Source organism: Podarcis muralis, chromosome 8 (assembly GCF_964188315.1).
Source record: "Podarcis muralis chromosome 8, rPodMur119.hap1.1, whole genome shotgun sequence".
Taxonomy (NCBI): Eukaryota; Metazoa; Chordata; class Lepidosauria; order Squamata; family Lacertidae; genus Podarcis; species Podarcis muralis.
This window is the reverse complement of record NC_135662.1, coordinates 66,575,594-66,596,747: the sequence shown is the minus strand read 5'-3', so window position 1 is coordinate 66,596,747 and position 21,154 is coordinate 66,575,594. Positions and strand designations below refer to the sequence as shown.

General features: G+C 42.1%; 2 protein-coding genes across 2 annotated transcripts; both read left to right on the top strand.

Moving 5' to 3' along the window:
- Positions 1–1,056: 1,056 nt before the first annotated feature.
- On the top strand, positions 1,057–11,841 carry LOC114600969 (serpin B10-like). Its single transcript, XM_028737861.2, has 7 exons — positions 1,057–1,260; positions 2,383–2,430; positions 3,956–4,093; positions 5,278–5,395; positions 6,810–6,952; positions 8,110–8,277; positions 10,952–11,841. The coding sequence occupies exons 1-7, from the start codon at positions 1,096–1,098 to the stop codon at positions 11,354–11,356; spliced, it is 1,185 nt and encodes a 394-aa protein (XP_028593694.2). The 5' UTR covers positions 1,057–1,095; the 3' UTR covers positions 11,357–11,841.
- Positions 11,842–14,678: 2,837 nt separating this feature from the next.
- Positions 14,679–20,831, top strand: LOC114600971 (serpin B6-like). Its single transcript, XM_028737862.2, has 7 exons — positions 14,679–14,833; positions 15,963–16,140; positions 16,388–16,525; positions 18,472–18,589; positions 18,687–18,829; positions 19,109–19,276; positions 20,264–20,831. The coding sequence occupies exons 2-7, from the start codon at positions 15,973–15,975 to the stop codon at positions 20,666–20,668; spliced, it is 1,140 nt and encodes a 379-aa protein (XP_028593695.2). The 5' UTR covers positions 14,679–14,833; positions 15,963–15,972; the 3' UTR covers positions 20,669–20,831.
- Positions 20,832–21,154: the final 323 nt, after the last annotated feature.

The following is a 21,154-nucleotide window of genomic DNA, read 5'->3' as shown; positions in this document are numbered from 1 at the left end:
TATGTATTACAGACCAGGTATGTTCCTTCACCTCTCTTAAGGTATACTGCATTGAACTTGCAATTTTTTTTAATTTGTTTTATTTATGCTTTTCAGAATTATAAATTTTACTAATTTTACAATCATTTTAACATTTCAAAACTTGACTTCCTTCCCCTTCTTTCTGTGGTTCCTTAAATTTATTTTTAATATCTTCTGCATATCCAAATTAACTCAATTTGCTTTTTTATTCATCTTCTTTAAATATACAGTAGTACCTGTTTACAAACTTAATCCGTTCTGGAAGTCCATTCTTAAAGCAAAACCATTCTTAAACCGAGGAGCGCTTTCTCTAATGAGGCCTCCCGCTGCCGGTACCCTTCCACCGTTCGGATTCCATTCTTAGACCGAGGTAAAGTTCTCAAACCAAGACACTATTTCCAGTTTTGCGGAGTTTGTAAACCAAATCGTTCTTAAACTGGACTGTTCTTAAACCGAGGTACCACTGTATACTCATAAAACTGCAGGTTATTGCAATAACCCTGCCAATGTTCTTATCTGTTTACAATTTATCTGTAAATCCTCAATAATCCATTTCCATTCTTTTATAAAAAGTTTGTTGTCTTGATTTCTTATTCTTCCAGTAAGTTTCTGTATATTCCATACATTCTTGTATCCATTCTTCCTTTGTTGGAAATGTACTTGCAATTTATTAAGAGCATACAAATTGCAGGCACAGCACATAATATTTCATTGGGGCTGCAAACTTAAAAAATTGTTTGGGAGAAAATCCCACTGAACACAGCTAGCTTTTCTTCCTTGTTAACATACAGAGAATTGGGCCCTAAGGCACCAATATTGCCAGGTTATGTGTGGTAACAAATCTAGAGTTCAATGAGGTTTACAGAACATTAGGATGAGGTGACATATACAGAGCGCATGGATTGATTAGGAATGTATGGGGTGGGGTTATTTTTTATCCAGTTGCATGAATGCTTTAGCATCTAACGTTGGGACAAACTAACGAAAGTGCTATTTTTGTGGGAAAGAAAGAAACACTTCTTTTGTCAGAGCAATGATGTGACCTGTCTATTGCATTTTTCACAGGTTGCAGTAATGGACTCCCTCTCAGTAGCCAACGGCAGCTTTCTTCTAGATCTTTACAAAAAGCTGATCCAATCATCCCAAGGCAATATTTTCTTTTCTCCTTGGAGCATCACATCTGTTCTAGCCATGGTCCACATGGGAGCAAGAGGTAGAACTGCCAGCCAGATGGCTGAGGTAGGCTCTTGAATTTGTCTGCGACCACCGCACATTTCAATCTTGCACATAGTTTGGAGATATAATACAGTGGTACCTTGGTTCTCAAATCCATTCTGGGAGTCCGTTCGACTCCCCAAACCATTCAAAAACCAAGGCGCGGCTTCCGATTGGCTGCAGGAGCTTCCTGCACTCAAGTGGAAGCTGTGGAAGCTGCGTCGAACATTTGGCTTCCAAAAATCATTCACAAACCGGAACACTCACTTCCAGGTTTGCAGCGTTCAGGAGCCCATTTCTTCAACAGCTAAGCCGTTCGGGAACCAAGGTACAGTGGTAACTCGCAAGGCGAATGCCTTGCAAGACAAAAAAACTCGCTAGACGAAAGGGTTTTTTGTTTTTTGAGCTGCTTCGCAAGACGATTTTCCCTATGGGCTTGCTTCGCAAGACGGAAACGTCTTGCAAGTTTGTTTCCTTTTTCTTAACACCGTTAATACAGTTGCGACTTGACTTTGAGGAGCAACTCATAGAACGCGGTGTGGTAGCCTTTTTTGAGGTTTTTAAAGACTTTGGTGATTTTTGAAGCTTTTCCGAAACTTTCCCGACACCGTGCTTCGCAAGACGAAAAAAATCGCGGAACGAATTAATTTCGTCTTGCGAGGCACCACTGTACCACTGTACAATAAATGCTGTTGTTACATACGGCATCTGTTAAAGTGCTTTATTTCAACGTTGTGTCCCCGGATGTTATTGGACTACAACGGCCATCTTCCTTAACCATTAAGTTTTTTGGGGTTGATGGGTTTTGTAGGCCAGCAGAATCTGGGGACCCAAGATTGAAGAACACTGATCTGAAGAACATTGTTGTGTACACGAACAGGAGGAAGATGGGAAACCAGATAACCAACTGATACTAATAATGTCAACAAATCCACAGCTTAGCCATAGAAGAAAATGAAACTATAATTTGAAATTGTCAGAATTTGAGAAAAACATTTCAGTGTTGAAAACAAGCTGGTCGTAATCTTGAATGCCATGTAAATATTTTATCAGTCTAGGTTCAATTGCTGAATTACTAAGAAATTATTGTATGTATCAGTTTTATGTAATTATCTTAAAAATAAATCTTTACAACTCTGCTTACAGGTGCTTCATTTCAATGCATCATCAGAAGAGTCTGAAAGGCCTTCACAGGTAATATCATTCTATAACAGGTTTGGCAATCCTAAACGCTCTGGAAGTAAGTTATGTTGCCTTCCATGGGATTTACTGGTAAGGCAGCAGTCCTATGAAATTTACAACCCCTCCAATATTTGTGCTTTTGTACACTTTGAAGAGCTGCATTGCAAAATTTGGAGATGTGGACATTTTGAAGGATAGCTGTGTTCAGGTTAGCATATTGGTTGGACAAGTGGGAGTTAGGTAGCTTCTCATTCAAATGCAAATAAAATTAAATTTTTCCATCTTCTTCTTTGGCAATTACTTGTAACTGAGTAAGATTGTCTCCCATGAACGCAGTCTTAGCATAAGGTTACCAGATACTTTTCCAATGACTCTGGGGACACTTTTCATCTTCAGTCAAATTCAGTGGATTTTGTCAGGGGACAGATCTGTAAATCCGGGGACTGTTTCCAGGAAATGGGGATGTCTGGTAACCTTATCTTAGCAGTGATTCCGTAAGTGACTGTGGAGGCCAATTCTGAATCCACATGTCCTTCCACAGTAGGGACATAGGTTTCTGGGCGGGAGTTGATCACGGTGAGGGTTTGCCAAATGTGTCTTCTTCTTAGCATGTTTCTCCCTTGCATCCTGAGTTGGAGTGTCTTCAAAGCCCATGACACCTTTGGTAAAGGCTGTTCTCCAATTGGAGCGCTTGCAGGCCAGTGTTTCCCAATTATCGGTGTTTATATTACATTTTAAAAAAGATTTGCCTTGAGTGAGTCTTTAAACCTCTTGTTGACCACCAGCAACAAATGCACTTTCCATTTTTAAGTTTGGAATGAAATAGTTCTTCTGGAAGATGATAATCAGGCATCCGTACAACATAACCAGTTCAAGCAGAACATAATATATAACATAACATATAACATAACATATGTTAATTAGAACATAATATAAATTATTGCATTGAGCATGCTAAAGTTTAGTCATTTTCCAAAGGAAGATGGAAGAGAAAAGCTAAACTCTGGGCAGCAACTAGTTTTGAATGATTGTCATTCTGAACAAGATATGGATGGTGAGGCAGACCTTCACACTATTTACCCTAAAATGATGTCAAGCAAGGCTGGATTTGGCCCTGGAGCCTCCAGTTGCTGATTCTTAGACTAAATTAATCACAAATGGCAATCATTCAATTTTCCCCTGGCAAATCCTCACCCCCAACTAAACTGCTACAGTCATACCTTGGATCTTAAACACCTGAACAAATCAGTTCCTGAACGATCAAAACCCGAAAGTGAGTGTTCCGGTTTTCGAATGTTCTTTTGGAAGAGGAACATCCAACGGGGCTTCTGCGGCTTCCGATTGGCTGCAGGAGTCTCCTGCAGCCAATCAGAAGCCGTGCTTTGGTTTCCAAACATTTTGGAAGCCAAACGGACTTCCAGAATGGATTCCGTTCGACTTCCAAGGTACGACTATTTGGAATTGTTATCTACCTATGCAGTACCATCGACTCTAATGCAACTGAGATTTTTATATGCAATGGTGTCTCCCTGTAAAGGAACCAGGACTCAATAAAGATGAAACCATCAACAGTCAATTCCAGGAACTGATTTCTAAAATCAACCAACCCAATAACACCTACCTGCTGAAAACTGCTAATAGAGTATATGGAGAAAAGACTTTCGATTTTAACAGCGTGAGTATTTTATACTAAGCCGCCATGTTTCATTTGAAAATAGTTACATATATAAAAATATAGTTCTAATCAGAAAGATTACTTCCACACAGTATAATTAGATAATATGGTGCTAAGAAAAACTGAAAGTGTTGTATGCGGTATATGATGCAATAATACCGAACTAGAGGGTGATCATTATTAAATTTAATATACATTTTTTGTGTGGTGCTTATTTCTAGATCTGTTTTTCACAGTAATAATTTCACGACGCAAATTTAAACATTTGCTTTTATTCAACATGTTTTTATCCTGCTTTTCTTACAAGGATCTCAGAATGATATATATGGATTTATTCATTTTTTGTGTTTACAACCATTCTGTCAAGTAGGTTGGGCTTTCCAAAGACAATGAGTAGCAGCCACAAATGAGTCCGGATTCTAACCTGAGTTTCCACTGCAGTCTGATATCCTGCTCTGTGGTGAATCCATATGTGGATTTAAAAATGTTGCACACCACCCCAATCTCTGAGTGGTGTGAGATTCTGGAGATTTCAGGGGTTGTGTTACCTTTGGAAATGAGGCACTGCACAGACTGTGGTGTCTTTATGATATATGGTTTATTTACGCATATTGCAACCTTAGCCTAAAATAGAGGGGTTCACAGCATCAACACCCCATGGGCATAGCTGTCAACGTTTCCCTTTTTTTAAGGGAAATTCCCTTATTCCGATTAGGATTCCTTCCGAGAAAAGGGAAAAGTTGACATCTACACCTATGGGTCATACTTTTCTCATAGCCGCAACCTTAGACATTTTGGTTTCTCTTCAGATTGTATAAAACTTCTGCCTTAAATTCAAACCAAAATCAAACATTGGTCTTGTCTCTCTGCATTCTCTCAGCTTGCTGGTTTATATCTGGCCCACATCACTGCAGACTCTCAGCTCTCATCTTTGTCTTTTTCTACCAGCCAGTTGAGGGACAGGGTGGGCACCCATTTGCTGCCTCACCCAAATCCACTTCCTTTGTTCCCCCAATGACCCATCACCCAGGCTATCACCTTAATAGAAAGCTGTCTTCTGTTTTGACACTTTCTGGATCCAGGGGTTAAAAGGGTCTCTGCATGCAACGTACCTCCCCCTTCCCCCTTCCCCCAAAAAGAGAGAAACTCATAACAATTTATATTTTTGCCCCTATAATTTTCAGGAGTACCTTCAGTTCACTAAGAAGTACTATCATGCAGAACTACAACCGGTTGATTTTTTGAATGCTGCAGAACAAGTCAGAGACCAGATCAACGTTTGGGTTGAAAAACAAACTGACAGTAAGCTTATTTATTCGGCCACTGCAGACTGTAATTCCAAGTATTACTCTACTGAATGCTCAGTTCCAGACCTGTCCTTGAGTCTTAATGTCCTTAGAACCACTTAGGCAGTCAAGGGAATAAACCCTAAGCTACAAGAAAAGCAGAGAAAACAGTTTTAAAGTTAATTAAAGATTTACAAAATCCACCGTATCTCCAGGCTTGAAAACTGGATTCTGATTTCTATAGAGGGATACAATGGCCCAGTTCTGGTACCCTGAAAATGCTTCATCACCTCTAGCTAGCATGTCCAATGGTCAGAGATGACATGTGTTTTAATCTTAAACATCTGGAGGATAGCCTTCTTGAGCGTTATGAGAAAGGGCTACAGCGAATCTTGGGTTTGTCCCAGGGCTGTCTTAAGCATATGTGGCACCAGGGTGCAAAGATCCGCCTGATGCCCCCCCCCCCAGGTTGCCCAGTCCCAGGCGCACAGGAGGGCGGAGCCAGCCAGCCGCCTCAGCGTCTCACTGGCTTGGTCACCCCTGAACTTGCTGCGCAGAGCTGCGCGATGCGTCCGGGTGCCCAACACCCCTAGTGCCTATGGGTAAGACGGCCCTGGTTTGTCCACCCCCTTATCTCCTCTGATGCACCTGTGAGATCAGAAGCTTGCACTTCCAGTTGGGATTAACCGTGGGTTAGTGTGCTATCCAAACCCTGAACCATGGTTAATCTTAACTATAGTCAGTTTAAACAAGTCAGCTTCAAAAAGTGCAGTTTATGTTTCAACTAAAGATCTCTGCTTGTCTGAGTTTAGTTGATACAGCAAGTTACAGTAATCTAAAGTAAAAGCTTCTTAACCCCTCCTTGGAGGTACACCAGGGGCAAGGGAAGAGCATGAAACTGAGGTTTGCTAAAGCTAGTTCTACATCCAAATCGTCCCATTTGTACAGGAAACCATGTACAATTCCAATGTAAATGTATTTGAGGAACCGACACATTTTTCTGAGTTGTTTTTTTAAAAAAAGAACTGACTTTCTGGGCATAATGTGCAATCCCTATCTACTTAAATATTGAAATCCATTTGTTCTATTTAGTTTCTCCCTGCAGTGGCTTAATAATTGGTTCCCATCATGCTAGTTGCTTCCCCTTTAAAGCACCAAGTAATATTCATGCAGGTGAATCAGCCAGCTAGGGCCTGGGTCTGGGAAAAGCAAGGTTCTTTAATGACAGAAATTCACTTTTCCATTTCACCTGAAGCACCCCACAAGTCATGGGGAAAGCAGTCATGAGATTTATAGAAGAACTGGGAAAGAGTTCAGATGAGCGACTCCTAGGCTTGACTCAGAACACCATTCCTTTTAGAGCCACATCCTATTTGTATAGCAACACTGGGATGCCAATACATTAACAACACCCTTCTGTTTTCCAAAAGACAAAATCAAGAATCTTCTGCCTAAAGATTCGGTTGGTGCTCAAACAGCCCTGGTCATAGTAAATGCCATTTACTTCAAAGGAAAGTGGGAGAAAAGATTTGAGAAAGCAAACACTACTGAGAAGCCTTTCAGACTGAGTAAGGTACGCATGTGTTAATAAAATGAAAGGTGTGTTTTTCCATGAATTTGACACATTCTGCTGGTATCAATTCTCTGTAAAATTATTCAGAGCTCTGTGCACAAGGAAAACCACTAAATGTTTATATTAAGAAAGAGAATTGTGGGTTTATTCTTGGTTTGAAAGTATTGTCGTTAATTGAGTGTGTCTCTTGAAAAGCTACAGTGCAATTCTAAACATGTCTATCCAGAAGTAAGTCCTGTTGATTTCAATGAGGGCTTGCTCCCAGGTAAAGTGTGTTTTAGATTGTGGCTTTATTCTTATTAAACTTACAAAGTTGCTACTGTAATGAATTCTGCTTAAATCTGCCATTGTGACTTATGCTTACCTTAATTGCTACTAATATGATGGTGAAACTTGGTTGGGGGGAGGAATAAACATGTGATGATATAGCACTCTGAATTAAAGTGGCCAGGAGCAAAGCAAAATATAGTGAAACAAGTAGGATTCAAACACAGAAGGACTGTGCACCAGCAGATGCTCTCATTGCTATCCAAAGAATTACCAGCGCAGCAGAAAACCCTGATGTCACCCACTCAACCACACTCCCTCTGCACCTTTTGGACTAATCTAAAGCCACCTCAGATTGCCCAGGGCTGGATCTACATCGCCCTGTTTAATGTTATTAGAATGATACCAGGTATATCATTCTAAAACAGGGCATACTTGTAAATCAAAGTGTTTCTTACCTTTGTCCCCCCCCCCCCAATCAAAACACTGTCTCCCTACTGCTGGTTGTTCTGTAGTGCCACCTGCTGTCCCATTTTTAATAAAACATTATGAACATAAAAAGTAGAGTGCCATGTGTCCAAATACGTTAGGAAAACCATTCCTTAACGTTAAAAACCATGTGTGTAGATCTGCCCAGGTTTAGATACAAGTGCTTGCTTTTAGCTTTTCAGTGCTGCCCCCTGGTGGAAACAACACTATTCCATTGTTCCCATCCTCATAACAACCCCCCCCCAATGAAAAGTAATGAGGGGTGGGGTGGGAAGTTGCCCATGTTTGAGAGAGAAAGGCCCTTTATTTCGTTTTAATGCTTCAAGCTTCTTGTTTTCTGACACATCTGAATGGCAGTTCATTTCAGTTGGGAAAAGGATCGCATGTGTTTTTTATTACAGACCCAGTCAAAGCCTGTGCAAATGATGTTTCTAAAAGGTACATTGCCAACCTTCTACATTGATATCCTGAGGGTTCGTATTCTTGAGCTCCCATATGAGAACAATGATGTCAGCATGTTCATCATGCTTCCAGACGACATTGAAGATGAGTCAACTGGTCTGGAAATGGTAAAACAGTTGCTTTCATGTCTCCAGAGACTGTTAGACATTTCATTTCATCCCTAAATAAATCAGGGGTGGGGAAATCTGTGAGCCTCCAAAATGTTCCTGGACAACATTTGGACAGAGGTGGGGGGGGGGGTTGCAGTTCACTAGCACATAGAGGACCACAAGTTCCTCACCCCTGATTTATATAAACAGAGATAGACGCACAAAACATTGTCTGATTTTTCCCCCATTGTCACATCCACCTCCATACATTTAAAGCACATGACTTTGAGGCATTCTCAAAGTAAAGGATGGATTGAACTCTGATTAATAAGAGTACACACAGAGGCTTGAACCAGCAAGACTCTGGGAAGGGTGCGTATAATAATATCTGTCTCCACCCTTCAGCCCAGGTCGTTTTATTCACAAAAGAACTTTTTACAGAGTGTTCGTAAGAACCAATCAGATTTCTTCTGAGCATTTCAACAAACCCCATGTGGGGACAAAGTCAGATCAAAAGAAATTCTTTTAACTACAAAGACTACTCTGAGCATGCATACATAATCTGAGAGTAAATAAAAGAGGACTAGAGAAACTAGATCACAAACAGGAGTAAACAGGAGAGGATGGAAGGATGGCAAGGAGATAGGCATCTTTATCACCTTCCTGTGAAACTATTTCCAGGCCCTAAGATCAACATCCTGAGATTAACATATTGGAAAGGCTACTTCAAAGAAGCTGCCCACTATCTTTCACAGCCCAGGATGCATGATGCAGCAACTGGCACCTGGCTGTGTCCATGACTTGTCAAGCCAGAGAAATGGAACAGGGATGCAGAGGTGTGGATTGATCAAAAAACGTATCAAAATAGTTTAAACCCAGTCAACGCAATGCTTTCATTGCTGACACAGATGGCTTACTCTATTGTTATAATTCCTCATAGCAATCCCACCTGATCACTACATGACTTCCCCCAAAGGATCCTGGGAACTACAGGTTATTCCCCAAAGAGCAACAGTTCCCTGCACTCTTAATGAACTACAGTTCCCAGGTTTCTTTGGGGGGAGCCATGTGCTTTAAATGTAAGGTGTGAATGTGATGGAGCCTTATAAACCACAGGCTAGCCCAAGTCCGCGAAAGTACAATTTTTTGCTTGTTTACTCAGAAGTAACTCCCATTGTGATCAGTGGGGCTTAATCTCAAGTGCATACAGTCGTACCTTGGATCCCAAACGCCCTGTAACTCGGACCTTTTGGCTCCCAAATGTCGCAAACCCAGAAGTGATTGTTCTGGTTTGTGGACATTCTTTTGGAAGCCAAATGTCCGACGGGGCTTCTGTGGCTTCTGATTGGCTGCAGGAGCTTCCCGCAGCCAATCAGAAACCACGCTTTGGTTTGCGAATGTTTTGGAAGTCGAACGGACTTCCGGAATGGATTCCATTCGACTTCCAAGGTACGACTGTATATGAGTCAGCATAGAAGGGCTTGTTGCATTGTGAGCATAATAATCACCTAATTCTAAAAGAAAAACTAAAGAAAATAACATGCAGTAACCTTATGTATTTAGCAGCGACAAGAGTGGGTTGCAGGTACAGTGGCCAGATTTGGGGGTAGAGTGTGGTGGTGAAAGCACTATGGGCCCCTAAAACTTGGAAGTGCCTTTTCTTTTCTTTTTTCAAAAATTTTATTGATTTTCCAAAATTTATAAACAAACATAAATCCTAACTGTAATTATTCCACTCTTAATAACATTGTTACGTGACTTCCTCTAATCCCCCTGATTGAGTTTAAATATATATCATCGTAACAGTTTTCCAAAACAAATTTCTCATAAAATTTACTTAATCAATGAACGTCTTTCTTTCTTTTCATATTAAATTTAAACATGTTATTCTATAACATCACATATTTAAATCCCAAGCCTATCTGGTGTTTGCAAGTATTTCTATTTAAATTATCTTAGCATATTTAACTAAATAGTCTTTGAATTTCCTCCATTCCTCCCGCTACTCCTCCTCCTTCTGGTCACGGACTCTTCCGGTGAGGTTGGCTAGCTCCGAAAAGTCCATCACCTTCATCTGCCATTCCTCCACTGTTGGCACTTCTTGTGTTTTCCACTTCTTGGCTAACAAAATTCTAGATGCAGTTGTGGCATACAAAAACAATCTAACATCTATCTTGGGCAATTCCAAACCTGTTATTCAAAGAAGAAAGGCCTCTGGTTTCTTAATAAATGTATATTTCAACATTTTTTTTCAATTCATTCTAAATCTTCTCCCAGAAGTCTTTCACTTTGGGGCAGGTCCACCACATATGATAAAAGGTACCTTCTTTTTCTTTACACTTCCAACATAGATTATCACTATTGTGATTTATCTTTGCTAATTTTACAGGGGTTAAATACCATCTATACATCATTTTCACAATATTTTCCTTTAACACCGTACATGCAGTGAACTTGACCCCTTTCCTCCACAACCTTTCCCAGTCTTCAAACATTATGTTATGTCCCACATCACTTGCCTTTTCTCCTTGCATCGCATTCCCTAGCAAAGTAAACAGCAGGCTTTGTTTTGAAAGCCCTCTTAACTTTGTGGTGAGAAGAGCTACTGGTTGCAGGGTTTTTGGGTTGTTGTTTTTAAGAGTCACTTTGGTTTTCGTTTTGCTGTCTAACTTGCTTTATTATACGACCACAGCTGGAAAAAGAACTAACATATGAGAGATTGTCGATATGGACGAGTTCGGATATGATGCAGAAAAGGAAGGTGGAGCTTCACTTACCAAGGATCAAACTGGAAGAGAGTTTTGACCTCAAGTCCATCCTAAGCAGTATGGGGATGAAGGATGCTTTCATTCCAGGCCAAGCTAACTTCTTGGGAATGTCAAAAAAAGGCGACTTGGCTTTGTCAGAGGTGTATCACAAGTCCTTTGTGGAGATCAATGAAGAGGGCACTGAGGCAGCAGCTGCCTCAGCAGCCACCGTTGTAATAAGGTCATCTCAGAAGCCCATAAAATTCGAAGCAAACCATCCTTTTATCTTCTTTATCAAGCACAAGGCAACAAAAAATACCCTCTTCTTGGGCAGATTCTCTTCTCCATAGAATGTGGTTGCCAATGTAATGAACCTACCAGTACCTCCCATGGTAAACACACCCTCAAAAATAAAAAATGCATAAGAGAACTTCTTGCCCTTCCTGCCAAGTTGATGTTGACACTGGCTTTGCCTCTCTTTCTCTCCTCTGCCAACAACCATTTTGTGTCATGCCACATGCCCCATGGCAGCCATTTTGTGAATGTCGCCATAGCAGTTTCTCAAAATTCCAAATGTCCTCCTTGGCCCAAAAAGGTTGTCAATTTGAGTATAAATGGTTAGGAGCAGGCTGAAATGCCATAGGCCTCACATTTAGGCCTAATGCTGTTTTAGGCATAACCTATATAAGCTTTTCTGCCTTCCTTCTGTTGCCCAAATCTGTCTCTGTACATGACAAGAGTGTGCAGCATCACATTCTTAATTCTTCCCTAAATGCCGGTCATCATTGTCTGTAAAACATGCATTTTAAAGCAATAAATTAATTTTTGAAAATTACTGTACTTTTCCATGTATTGGATGCGCTTTTCTTCAGATAAAAGAATCTCTCAAATTGGGGGCCGTCTAATACATGGGTAGTGCTGAGTGGGGACATGGGATTGGTCACTGGCACGGAGCATTTCAGTGGCAATTTTGGCTGATGATTGGTTGCTGCATCAAGGGCTGCTCTTAATTTGGTGCTGCCTTGTCAACTGGGCAGGTGATTTGCGGTTGCTTTTCGCCTGTGGGCAGAAGATTTATGTCTTCTGCGGGGTGCGCAACTGTTTTCATTGGTCCAACTCTCCCCCCTCTCCCTAAACAGCTTAAAAACTGTGGGCAATCCTCCCCAGTGGTGTAGCGTGGGGGGTGCAGGGGGGGCCGGCCGCACCGGGCGCAACATCTGGGGTTAGGGCAAATCCACAGGTTAGGGGGCGCAAATCCACGGGTTAGGGGGCGCAAATTACTTGCCTTGCCCCGGGTGCTGACAACCCACGCTACGCCACTGATCCTCCCCCCCAAAAGCTCAACAATTCTGGGCAATCTCCCCCCATTTTCTAAATTTTGAGTCCACCAAAATAGGAGGCGTCTTATACACGGAATGTGGTATGTTTCCACTATGCATGGGGGCGTGTTATACACGGAATGTGGTATGTTTCCACTATGCAAAACAATAGTGTTTTAAAACGCTTATCCTCTCTCCCTGTGCCACATGACATGGAGTACAGCCCACTTGCATTAAAATAATTGACAACGCTCCTATTTATTTTTTAATATATATTCATCATCTCACCAGCTGGTTAGTACAAAGAAAGAGCAATTAGATGGGACCTGTTCCAAACTGGAGGATAAATTACAGACCATAGCTGTCAACTTTTCCCTTTTCTTGTGAGGAATCCTGTTCAGAATAAGGGAATTTTCCTTAAAAAGGGGGAAATGTTGACAGCTATGTTACAGACCAGTTGAGACAGTATGCTGCACTTGGGAAATGCATGCAAAATCCAGAGGCTCCTGGGAGAAAGTCCTTTGACAAGTTCTAATTGACTCAAGTCTCTGCTCTGCAGAAATGGTTCATGTTCCTATACGTATTTTCTTCAAGCGTCGTGATCTGAGTTCTCCTTCTGCATCACTGATAGGCACATTCTGGTACCTCTGTTTCCTCACGGCTTGCTTGCATTTCAGGCATTAGAAGTTTGTCCTCTGCATTTATGCACCAACTGTCCATTATGCTTAACCTTATTCAGTTGCAACACAGTATCACCATGGGTCAGAATCCTAACTGGTACCCGTCCTCGTTTCCCAATAGCAATGGTCTTAGAAACTATAGCAGGATCTCCTTCTCAGGCCTCAACATGGTTCTAACAGGGCATCATAATCTCGGCCAGGTAGTCTGACCTTTGTTTTAAGCATCGTAATTGTGTGTATTGGGCAAAAAAATTGAAGGCATAAATATCATTTATTGCCCAGGTTCCCCACATGGTTAACAACAATCTGGTCACGTTCAGTAGATCAAATAGTGTCCCACAGTGCTTTCATGTGAAGAGATGGGACTCCTTCAACACTCCTCATAAACACACTCTTATGGGCAGGACACCCAAATCCCAACACTTCTCCAGAATAGTCCACAGATTAATCACCACATACCCAGAGATTCCTCTGAACTGTACAAGCTTACCCAATATTTCAGGCGAATATTGCAGTCCTCAAAAAATCTGACTGGATGTTCCCATCCTTTACCCAGCATGTCCGGGAAAAAGATATTTCAACACTCAATATGGCCAGAAGAATTCAAGCCTGCATATCTAGAATATACACCTCAAAGGAGCTGATCTCACCCAAAGGTCATAGTGGTTCCTTGGTTTACAGAAGTACGTGCGTCGTCTCTTTTTTCAGGTTGTATTTTCTAAAGATCAATTCCATTTGTTGCAAGACATTCGTGTTCGTAGAATAAGCCTAGGCTCCCCGCACACAGAACCTCTCTCACCACCAAGGAAATGCAATAAATCAGTGTTATGTATTGGGCTTAACACATTTTATGTTACAAGGCGCATTCTAACCAATCGTATAGTGTTGGTAGACGAACACTTAGCTGTCAACCTTCCCTTTTTTTGCGGGAAATTCCCTTATTCCAACGCCGTTTCCCGCTGCTATCCCGGATTGTTAGATATCCCATAGACTGTCCCCTGGACTGGTGAGGCTGCTGATCCCTTATTTTCAAATCTGAAAGTTGACAGCTATGGATGAACGTTCTAATGGCAAGTAAGCGCATGCTCTTTCAACTGTCAAACTGTCAACGGTCAGTTCATGCTGGGGATTATTATCGTGTTCAGTCAGTTTGGTTCTTGTGTTCCTATGACTGAGCTGTTGTCACTGAGAAATGCTGAATAAACTTACACTGCCTTGGGCTTCTGACTTTTTCCGAACATTTAACAATCAGCGAATAGAAAGAGGATCTATCCAAGCGACGCCGACACTAAGTAAAAGAATATGAGCTTTACCCTATAAACTGCATTGTTTGTATTAATATCAGGCTCCACTGGTTTGCGCAGCCAGGCGCCGCTACTCGGGAGTAAGCCTGCAGGGATTACTTCTGCTGCGCCAACAACCAACGGGAGCAGGGCGCAATTGCGCTTTCGCAGCGCCACCTTCCTGCTCCGAGGAAAAAGCAGGCGGCGATGGGGAAAAAGGCGTGCCGCCCGGCAAAGGCAACGGGCAGCGGCTTCGTTTCCTCCTCCTGGGCATGTGCGAGCCGTTCTGCACATGCTCAGTGGCAATGGAAGCCGGCCGCAAACTTGCGGGGATCGACGCTGCGGCTCCTTTTTTTATTCCCTATTAGGTTCCTGGAGAGCGGCTGAGTCAGGGGCTGAGTCACAGGCAGGAGCGCCTCCCCTGGCAGGACGGGATGGTTTCGTACCTCCTACTCGGGTTTCCCGTCGCCACTCGGTGCCTCTCTTTGCTCGCAGCCGAAGGCCTTCCTGCGATCTGGGTTTAACAGCCGCGCGCATTTCTCCCGGTACAGTCCTCTTCTCTTTGGGGTGCCATTTGTACCAGTTGCGTGTCTTTTAAAGGAAAGGCGGTGGGTCCTGATGTTGTCTGGGACTTCCTTTGTTGAGGAAGTAATTAATCTGGGAGGGTCTCAGGGTGTTGTCACCTGCACTTCTGTGCACACTTCTGTCCTTTGAACAGCTGCACGACACAGGGAGAAATTTAATAGCTGCGGCTTTCCATACTGTGTTTCTCTACCAAAGTTGTTGAGCTTTTTTTTAGGATTGAAGTTGCTGAGCATTATAGTTATAAAAGCATCAAACAGGACTTCATGCAAGCTTGATCCCGTTCAGGACACGGTTTATCAAACATAGACTTAATTGCGAAAGTCAGGCTATTATAGCTGTTGGCTTGCTAACTTAATTCTGCAACCTGAGGCTTTAATAGTCCTGTTTTTGAGGCTAGAATTATGCAGTGGGGAGGGACAACTGGCTCTCAAATGATGCTCCCCCCCCCCCCCTCTATTTCTTTTTACAGTGGTACCTCGGGTTACATGCACTTCAGGTTACATACGCTACAGGTTACAGACTCCGCTAACCCAGAAATAGTACCTCGGGTTAAGAACTTTGCTTCAGGATGAGAACAGAAATAGTGCAGCAGTGGCGGCATGGCAGCAGCAGGAGGCCCCATTAGCTAAAGTGGTGCTTCAGGTTAAGAACAGTTTCAGGTTAAGAACGGATCTCCAGGATGAATTAAGTACTTAACCCGAGGTACCACTGTATGTCCCAAAGGGGGTAATGTGGCATATAAGATGCAATAGACTTTTAATTTAAAGCTGATCTTCTTAGAAATCAAGTGAGGGCAAATGTTACTCTCCTCCTGGGCATTTTTGCAAATTACTGTCTGCTTTCATCTAAAGAAATGTAGCATGTGATTGACGGATCCTCTGTGGGCTGCAGCCTCCCCCACACCAGAAAACGGTGGGTGGGTGGCGTTTTGGAGAGCATGAAAATGTTCCAGCATGGGAATTACAGGTTGATATGCATTTGGATACGTGTGGGATCTGAAAACAAATGCTTAGGTTTGGTTTTTTTCTTGTAAAAGTGACCTCCGAGCGGATAAACTGGATGACTGTCTTCTCTGTGCTTGTTTCGTAGGTTATAAGACATGGACCGCCTCACTGCAGCAAACAGTGCCTTTGCCCTCAATCTGTTCAAGAAGCTAAGTCAAAATGATAATACAGCGAACGTGTTTTTTTCTCCTTTGAGCATTTCTTCTGCTTTGACGATGGTCTCTCTGGGTGCGGCAGGGAACACCGCAGCCCAGATGGCAAAGGTATATCCAGATAAATACTATTAAGGGGAGGGGGGAGCTTGACTTTTGCCTCCATGCATGGTGCTTCCTTTTCTTTGTAGCAGGTCAGGCTGAAATATGCATTTACCCTCATGAAATATGCATGTCACTCTCTTGTTTGCTGAAAGGCATGGATTTTTCAACTAATACAGTTTTTAAGGAGTACGTAGATAAATGTATTTAAATTACTGTACTTAACATTATCCGTTAACCACTTATTGTCTTACAGGTGCTGTCTGTGACCAACGACGTCGAGTTTCACCAGGGATACGAGAAACTTATTTCTGAAATCAACAAGCCAGACACCAAGTACTTGCTTAGGCTAGCCAACAGGCTATTTGGAGAAACATCCTATGAGTTTATTTCAGTAAGTTACATGGTTTACAAATATGCTAGAGAACAGGAAGTGGTCTCTGTTCAGATAGTGAACTGTGTTCTGTCGCAGATCAGAAACGCAGCTAAGCACTCACTATCCCTTCTGTACTTTCCAGTAAAACCTTACATCAAACTGAAAGGGACATTTGAATTAGCAGCATTGATCAGCTTGAGTCCAGGTGGCAGGTTGTACCAGCCAATCTACTTGGTGGATAGATTCATTTCTTTCTCTTTTTCCCTGTCCTTACTCGGCACCAGGGCATTAGCTGGGATAATAATAGTAATAATATTTATTATTTATACCCTGCCCATATGGCTGGGTTTCCCCAGGCACTCTGGGCAGCTCCCAACAGAACATTAAAACAGAAGAAAACTACAAACATTAAAAACTTCCCTAAACAGGTCTGCCTTCAGATGTTTCTAAAAGTCAGATAGTTGTTTTATTTCCTTGACATCTGATGGGAGGGCGTTCCACAGGGCAGACGCCATTACTGAGAAGGCCGTCTGCCTGGTTCCCTGTAAGCTCACTTCTCACAGGGAGGGAACAACCAGAAGGCCCTCAGCGTTGGACCTCAGTGTCTGGGCTGAATAATGGGGGTGGAGACACTCCTTCAGCTATACAGGACTGAGGCTTTTTAGGGCTTTAAAGGTCAGCTCCAACACTTTTGACTTGTGCATGGAAACATACTGGGAACCAATGTAGGTCTTTCAGGACAGGTGTTATACTGTCTCGTCGGCCACTCTGAAGATGCACCTCTTTACCCTATGGCCTATGTGTTTTCAGGACCCAGGCCATTGCTGTGACTTTTTAATATATGTAATACGTACAGAATTTTAAATTGTTGTAATCTGCCATGGGACCTGGACATAGGCGCCGACTCCATGGGGCTTGAGGGGGCCCGAGCCCCCTCAAAAATTCGTTTGGGGGGGCTCTGCCCCCCCAATAATCTCCGGCGCCCCTCCAGCAGAGCGCCATCGCCGCCCCTCTCCCAGCCCAAAATGCACAGGGAGGGGCGGGCTGCATGCCTCCTGCCCTCCCTCCCGAGCAAAAGCTCCACCCAATTTCCTTTGGAGCTGATTAATAGGCGCAGCACGCTCTCCCCTATTCACTCACGAGGAGGCGGCGCCACTTTATTTGCATATTCATGAGCTTATTTATTATTCATGAGCTTTCCCGGGCCCCCCCAATATTTTTTATAAGTCCGCGTCCCTGGACCTGGAAGGCAAAGTCCCCCAGCGTTTTCACCAAGAGTTCACAGACCAGCACTGCTGCATTTCCCCATCTGTTTATGGGCCTTTGAATCCAGGCCATTATAGAGAAATGTGTGTTAATTTTATGACATGCTTGTGAGCTTCCAGGGACAGAATGTTAGACTAAGAGGAGCTTTTGGTATATCAAGCCAAGAGGATAATTACATTAAAAAAACAACTGTAATACAACAGGCACTTTCCAAAGAGTAACCAAATTTGGAGACAAATAAGTATTGCTTATGTAACGTTTTTTCCTCCATAGAGGAATAGAAAGAAAAAACACCACATTGGAATTCATAATCCGCCTGCATTGAGCAGGATTGATACAGGGGCAAATCTTGGTAAGAATTTAGCATCCTGCATATGGACCTTTCATGTAGGACTCTCATATAAGACAAGGATTGCTATGTGTATTCTTGAGCAAAATAAGTTTGTTTGGGTCCGGTTCAGTTTATCTGTTTTGGCTGATAGGAATCTATTGCACATGCCATGAGCTTTTTCTTATCAACTGAAGTTAAATTAAGCATCTGCATACGTGTTTCACATCTTTCGGTATCTGAAAATGGAAGGAACATCATTCTCCCCCTCTTTTCTGTGGGACAAAACCTGAATGAAATCAAAGTTTGTGTGTATATGATATATACAGATCCGTATATAGCTTTTAATTCTGAAACATATTTGTTTAAGTCATTCATAGACTCCAGCCAGAAATTCTATCGAGCAGGTCTAGAGAAACTAGACTTCATTAAAGAAACAGACGATTCCAGGAAATACATAAATAACTGGGTGGAAGAACAGACAGCAAGTGAGTAGCAAATTCTTGGGCTTCCATATTGTCTGAGGTTTACTTCTTAAAATATGAGTTTGTGTCTGAAAAATATGTTCTTTAATCCCTCTTCAAGGTAAAATCCAAAATCTGCTCGCCCCTGGAATAATTGACTCCAGTACAAGGCTGGTCTTGGTGAATGCTATCTATTTCAAGGGAAACTGGGCAAATCAGTTCCGCAAAGATCTCACTGAGGAAAAGCCGTTCAAAATTAGCAAGGTATGAGGTGGGAAATAATGTGAAGCACATCACTGAGCACACAGTCTTTATCGTTTTGATTAAATTTCATACATTGTGATATTTGGAGTGTTCCCTCCTTCTGTTGTTTTCTTTCATCAGTTGACCAGCAAGGATTTTCCTTCCCACCATGTCCTAAGGACATTCTTTTGCAGAGACAACAGAGGATGAACAGTAAACAAGATGCAGAGCAGCTCAAGCAATGCAATAGAGCAATAGAAAAGATTATATGCTTAAAATGAAATTCTTCTCCATTTGCAGAATGAAAGCAAACCGGTGGAGATGATGTTCAAGAAAGCTAAATTCAACATGACATGGATATCGGAACTTCGCACCAAAATTCTTGAGATTCCTTATGTTGAGAACGAGCTCAGCATGATCATCCTGCTTCCTGATGAGATTGCAGATAATTCTACAGGCCTGGAAAAGGTGAGGCATTGTTGCTGAGAATAAAACCATCTAAATTCTTGCCCATAAAAATTGCCCTTGTTGGTACATGACGAGAGCATTCTAGCTTCCAGCTTCTACATGATTCTTCCAAGTGCCCAGTGTAACTTATTATATTGTTGGCATTTGTCTGTCTTGAGAGACAATGGAGTGTGCCTCCAGGGGTGAAGTCAAACCACGACACCAGCAGCGCCGAAATGACCTCCCTGGGGTCAGTGCCGAATTTACGTATAAGCTAAACAAGCTATAGCTTAGGGTCCCACTCTTTTGGCCCCCCCCCCCCGAAAATGCAAAGGAAAAAAACTAGATTTACATTTCCAAAATAGAAGATAAAAAACAAATAAAATAAAACCTACACACAGCAACAGTGTTTTGTGTTGTATAGGCTCCTATAATGTAAGTAATGGGTACCGCCTGCCAGTCTGCTCCCTAAAATATCACTGGTTTGCTCATTTCTATATATATGGTGCCTGTATTCTGCATGTGCAAATAGCTTTACATACCTTTTAGGTCCATAAATTACTATACTGTATAATAGTTTGGAATTTTTTCTTCATTCTTTCAGCTAAAATATAGGTATAAAATTTATAAACATTGTTCAACATGCTGACAGCTTCCGGGAGCCACAGGGGAGAGCTGAGTACAGGGTGGGGGGAACAAAGGTGGATAAATTACCGCAGGAGGAGCAATATATGTGTAATCTACCTGTTTATATTTCTATAAGCATAGTTAAGTCTGCCACTGTTCTGTCTTATTCAGAAAGATGGAAGGCATAAAAGCAAGTTGAGCAGAAAGGAATTCTACCCGGACAGACAGGGCAATTGTTAAACAAGTTTAAGTGATATACATGGAGTCATTTGAGTCACTGTGAATCCAGTGAAAATGGTTTTATATAAGAAATGTGAGGATTTATATATGCAGCCAGGATTTCCTTTTTTCCTTGAATGCCTCGTGTTTGTCTTATTTTAGCTGGAGAGAGAAATGACCTATGAGAAACTCAAGGATTGGATTAACCCTGAGAAGATGGACCTAACTGAAGTTCAGCTGTCTCTACCCAAATTTAAACTGGAGGAAAAATACGACCTGAAGCCTGTTCTGAGCAGCATGGGAATGGCTGAGGCATTTGACCCAAGCAAGGCAGATTTCTCCAGGATGTCTCCCAACAATGACTTGGTTTTGTCTGAGGTTGTTCACAAATCTTTTGTAGAGGTAAACGAAGAGGGAACTGAGGCCGCTGCTGCTACTGCTGCTGTTATGAATAAGCGGTGTGCTAGGATTGTGCCCTGTGTCACAGCCGACCATCCCTTTCTCTTCTTCATTCGGCACAACAAAACACAAAGCCTTCTCTTCTATGGTAGGTTTTGCTCTCCCTGAAGCAAGCTAACTTCTCAGGAATGTCAAAGAAAAGTGACTTGGCTTTGTCAGAGGTGTATCACAAGTCCTTTGTGGAGATCAATGAAGAGGGCATTGAGGCAGCAGTTGCCTCAGCAGCCACCATTGTAATAAGGTCATCTCAGCATCCCATAAAAGTAGAAGCAAACCACCCTTTCATCTTCAAGGCAACCAAAAGCACCCTCTTCTTTGGCAGATTCTCTTCGTCATAGAATCACATTCTTAATTCTTCTCTAAATGCCGGTGATCATTGTCTGTAAAACAAGCATTTTAAAGCAATAAATGTATTTTTGAAAATTATGTTTCCACTGTGCAATACAGTAGTTTTTTAAAAGCTCTTATCTTCTCTCCCTGTGCCACATGACACGGAGTGCAGCCCACTTGCATTGAAATAATTGACAACCCTCCTATTTATTTATTTTATATATTCATCATCTCACCAGCTGGTTAATACAAAGAAAGAGCAAT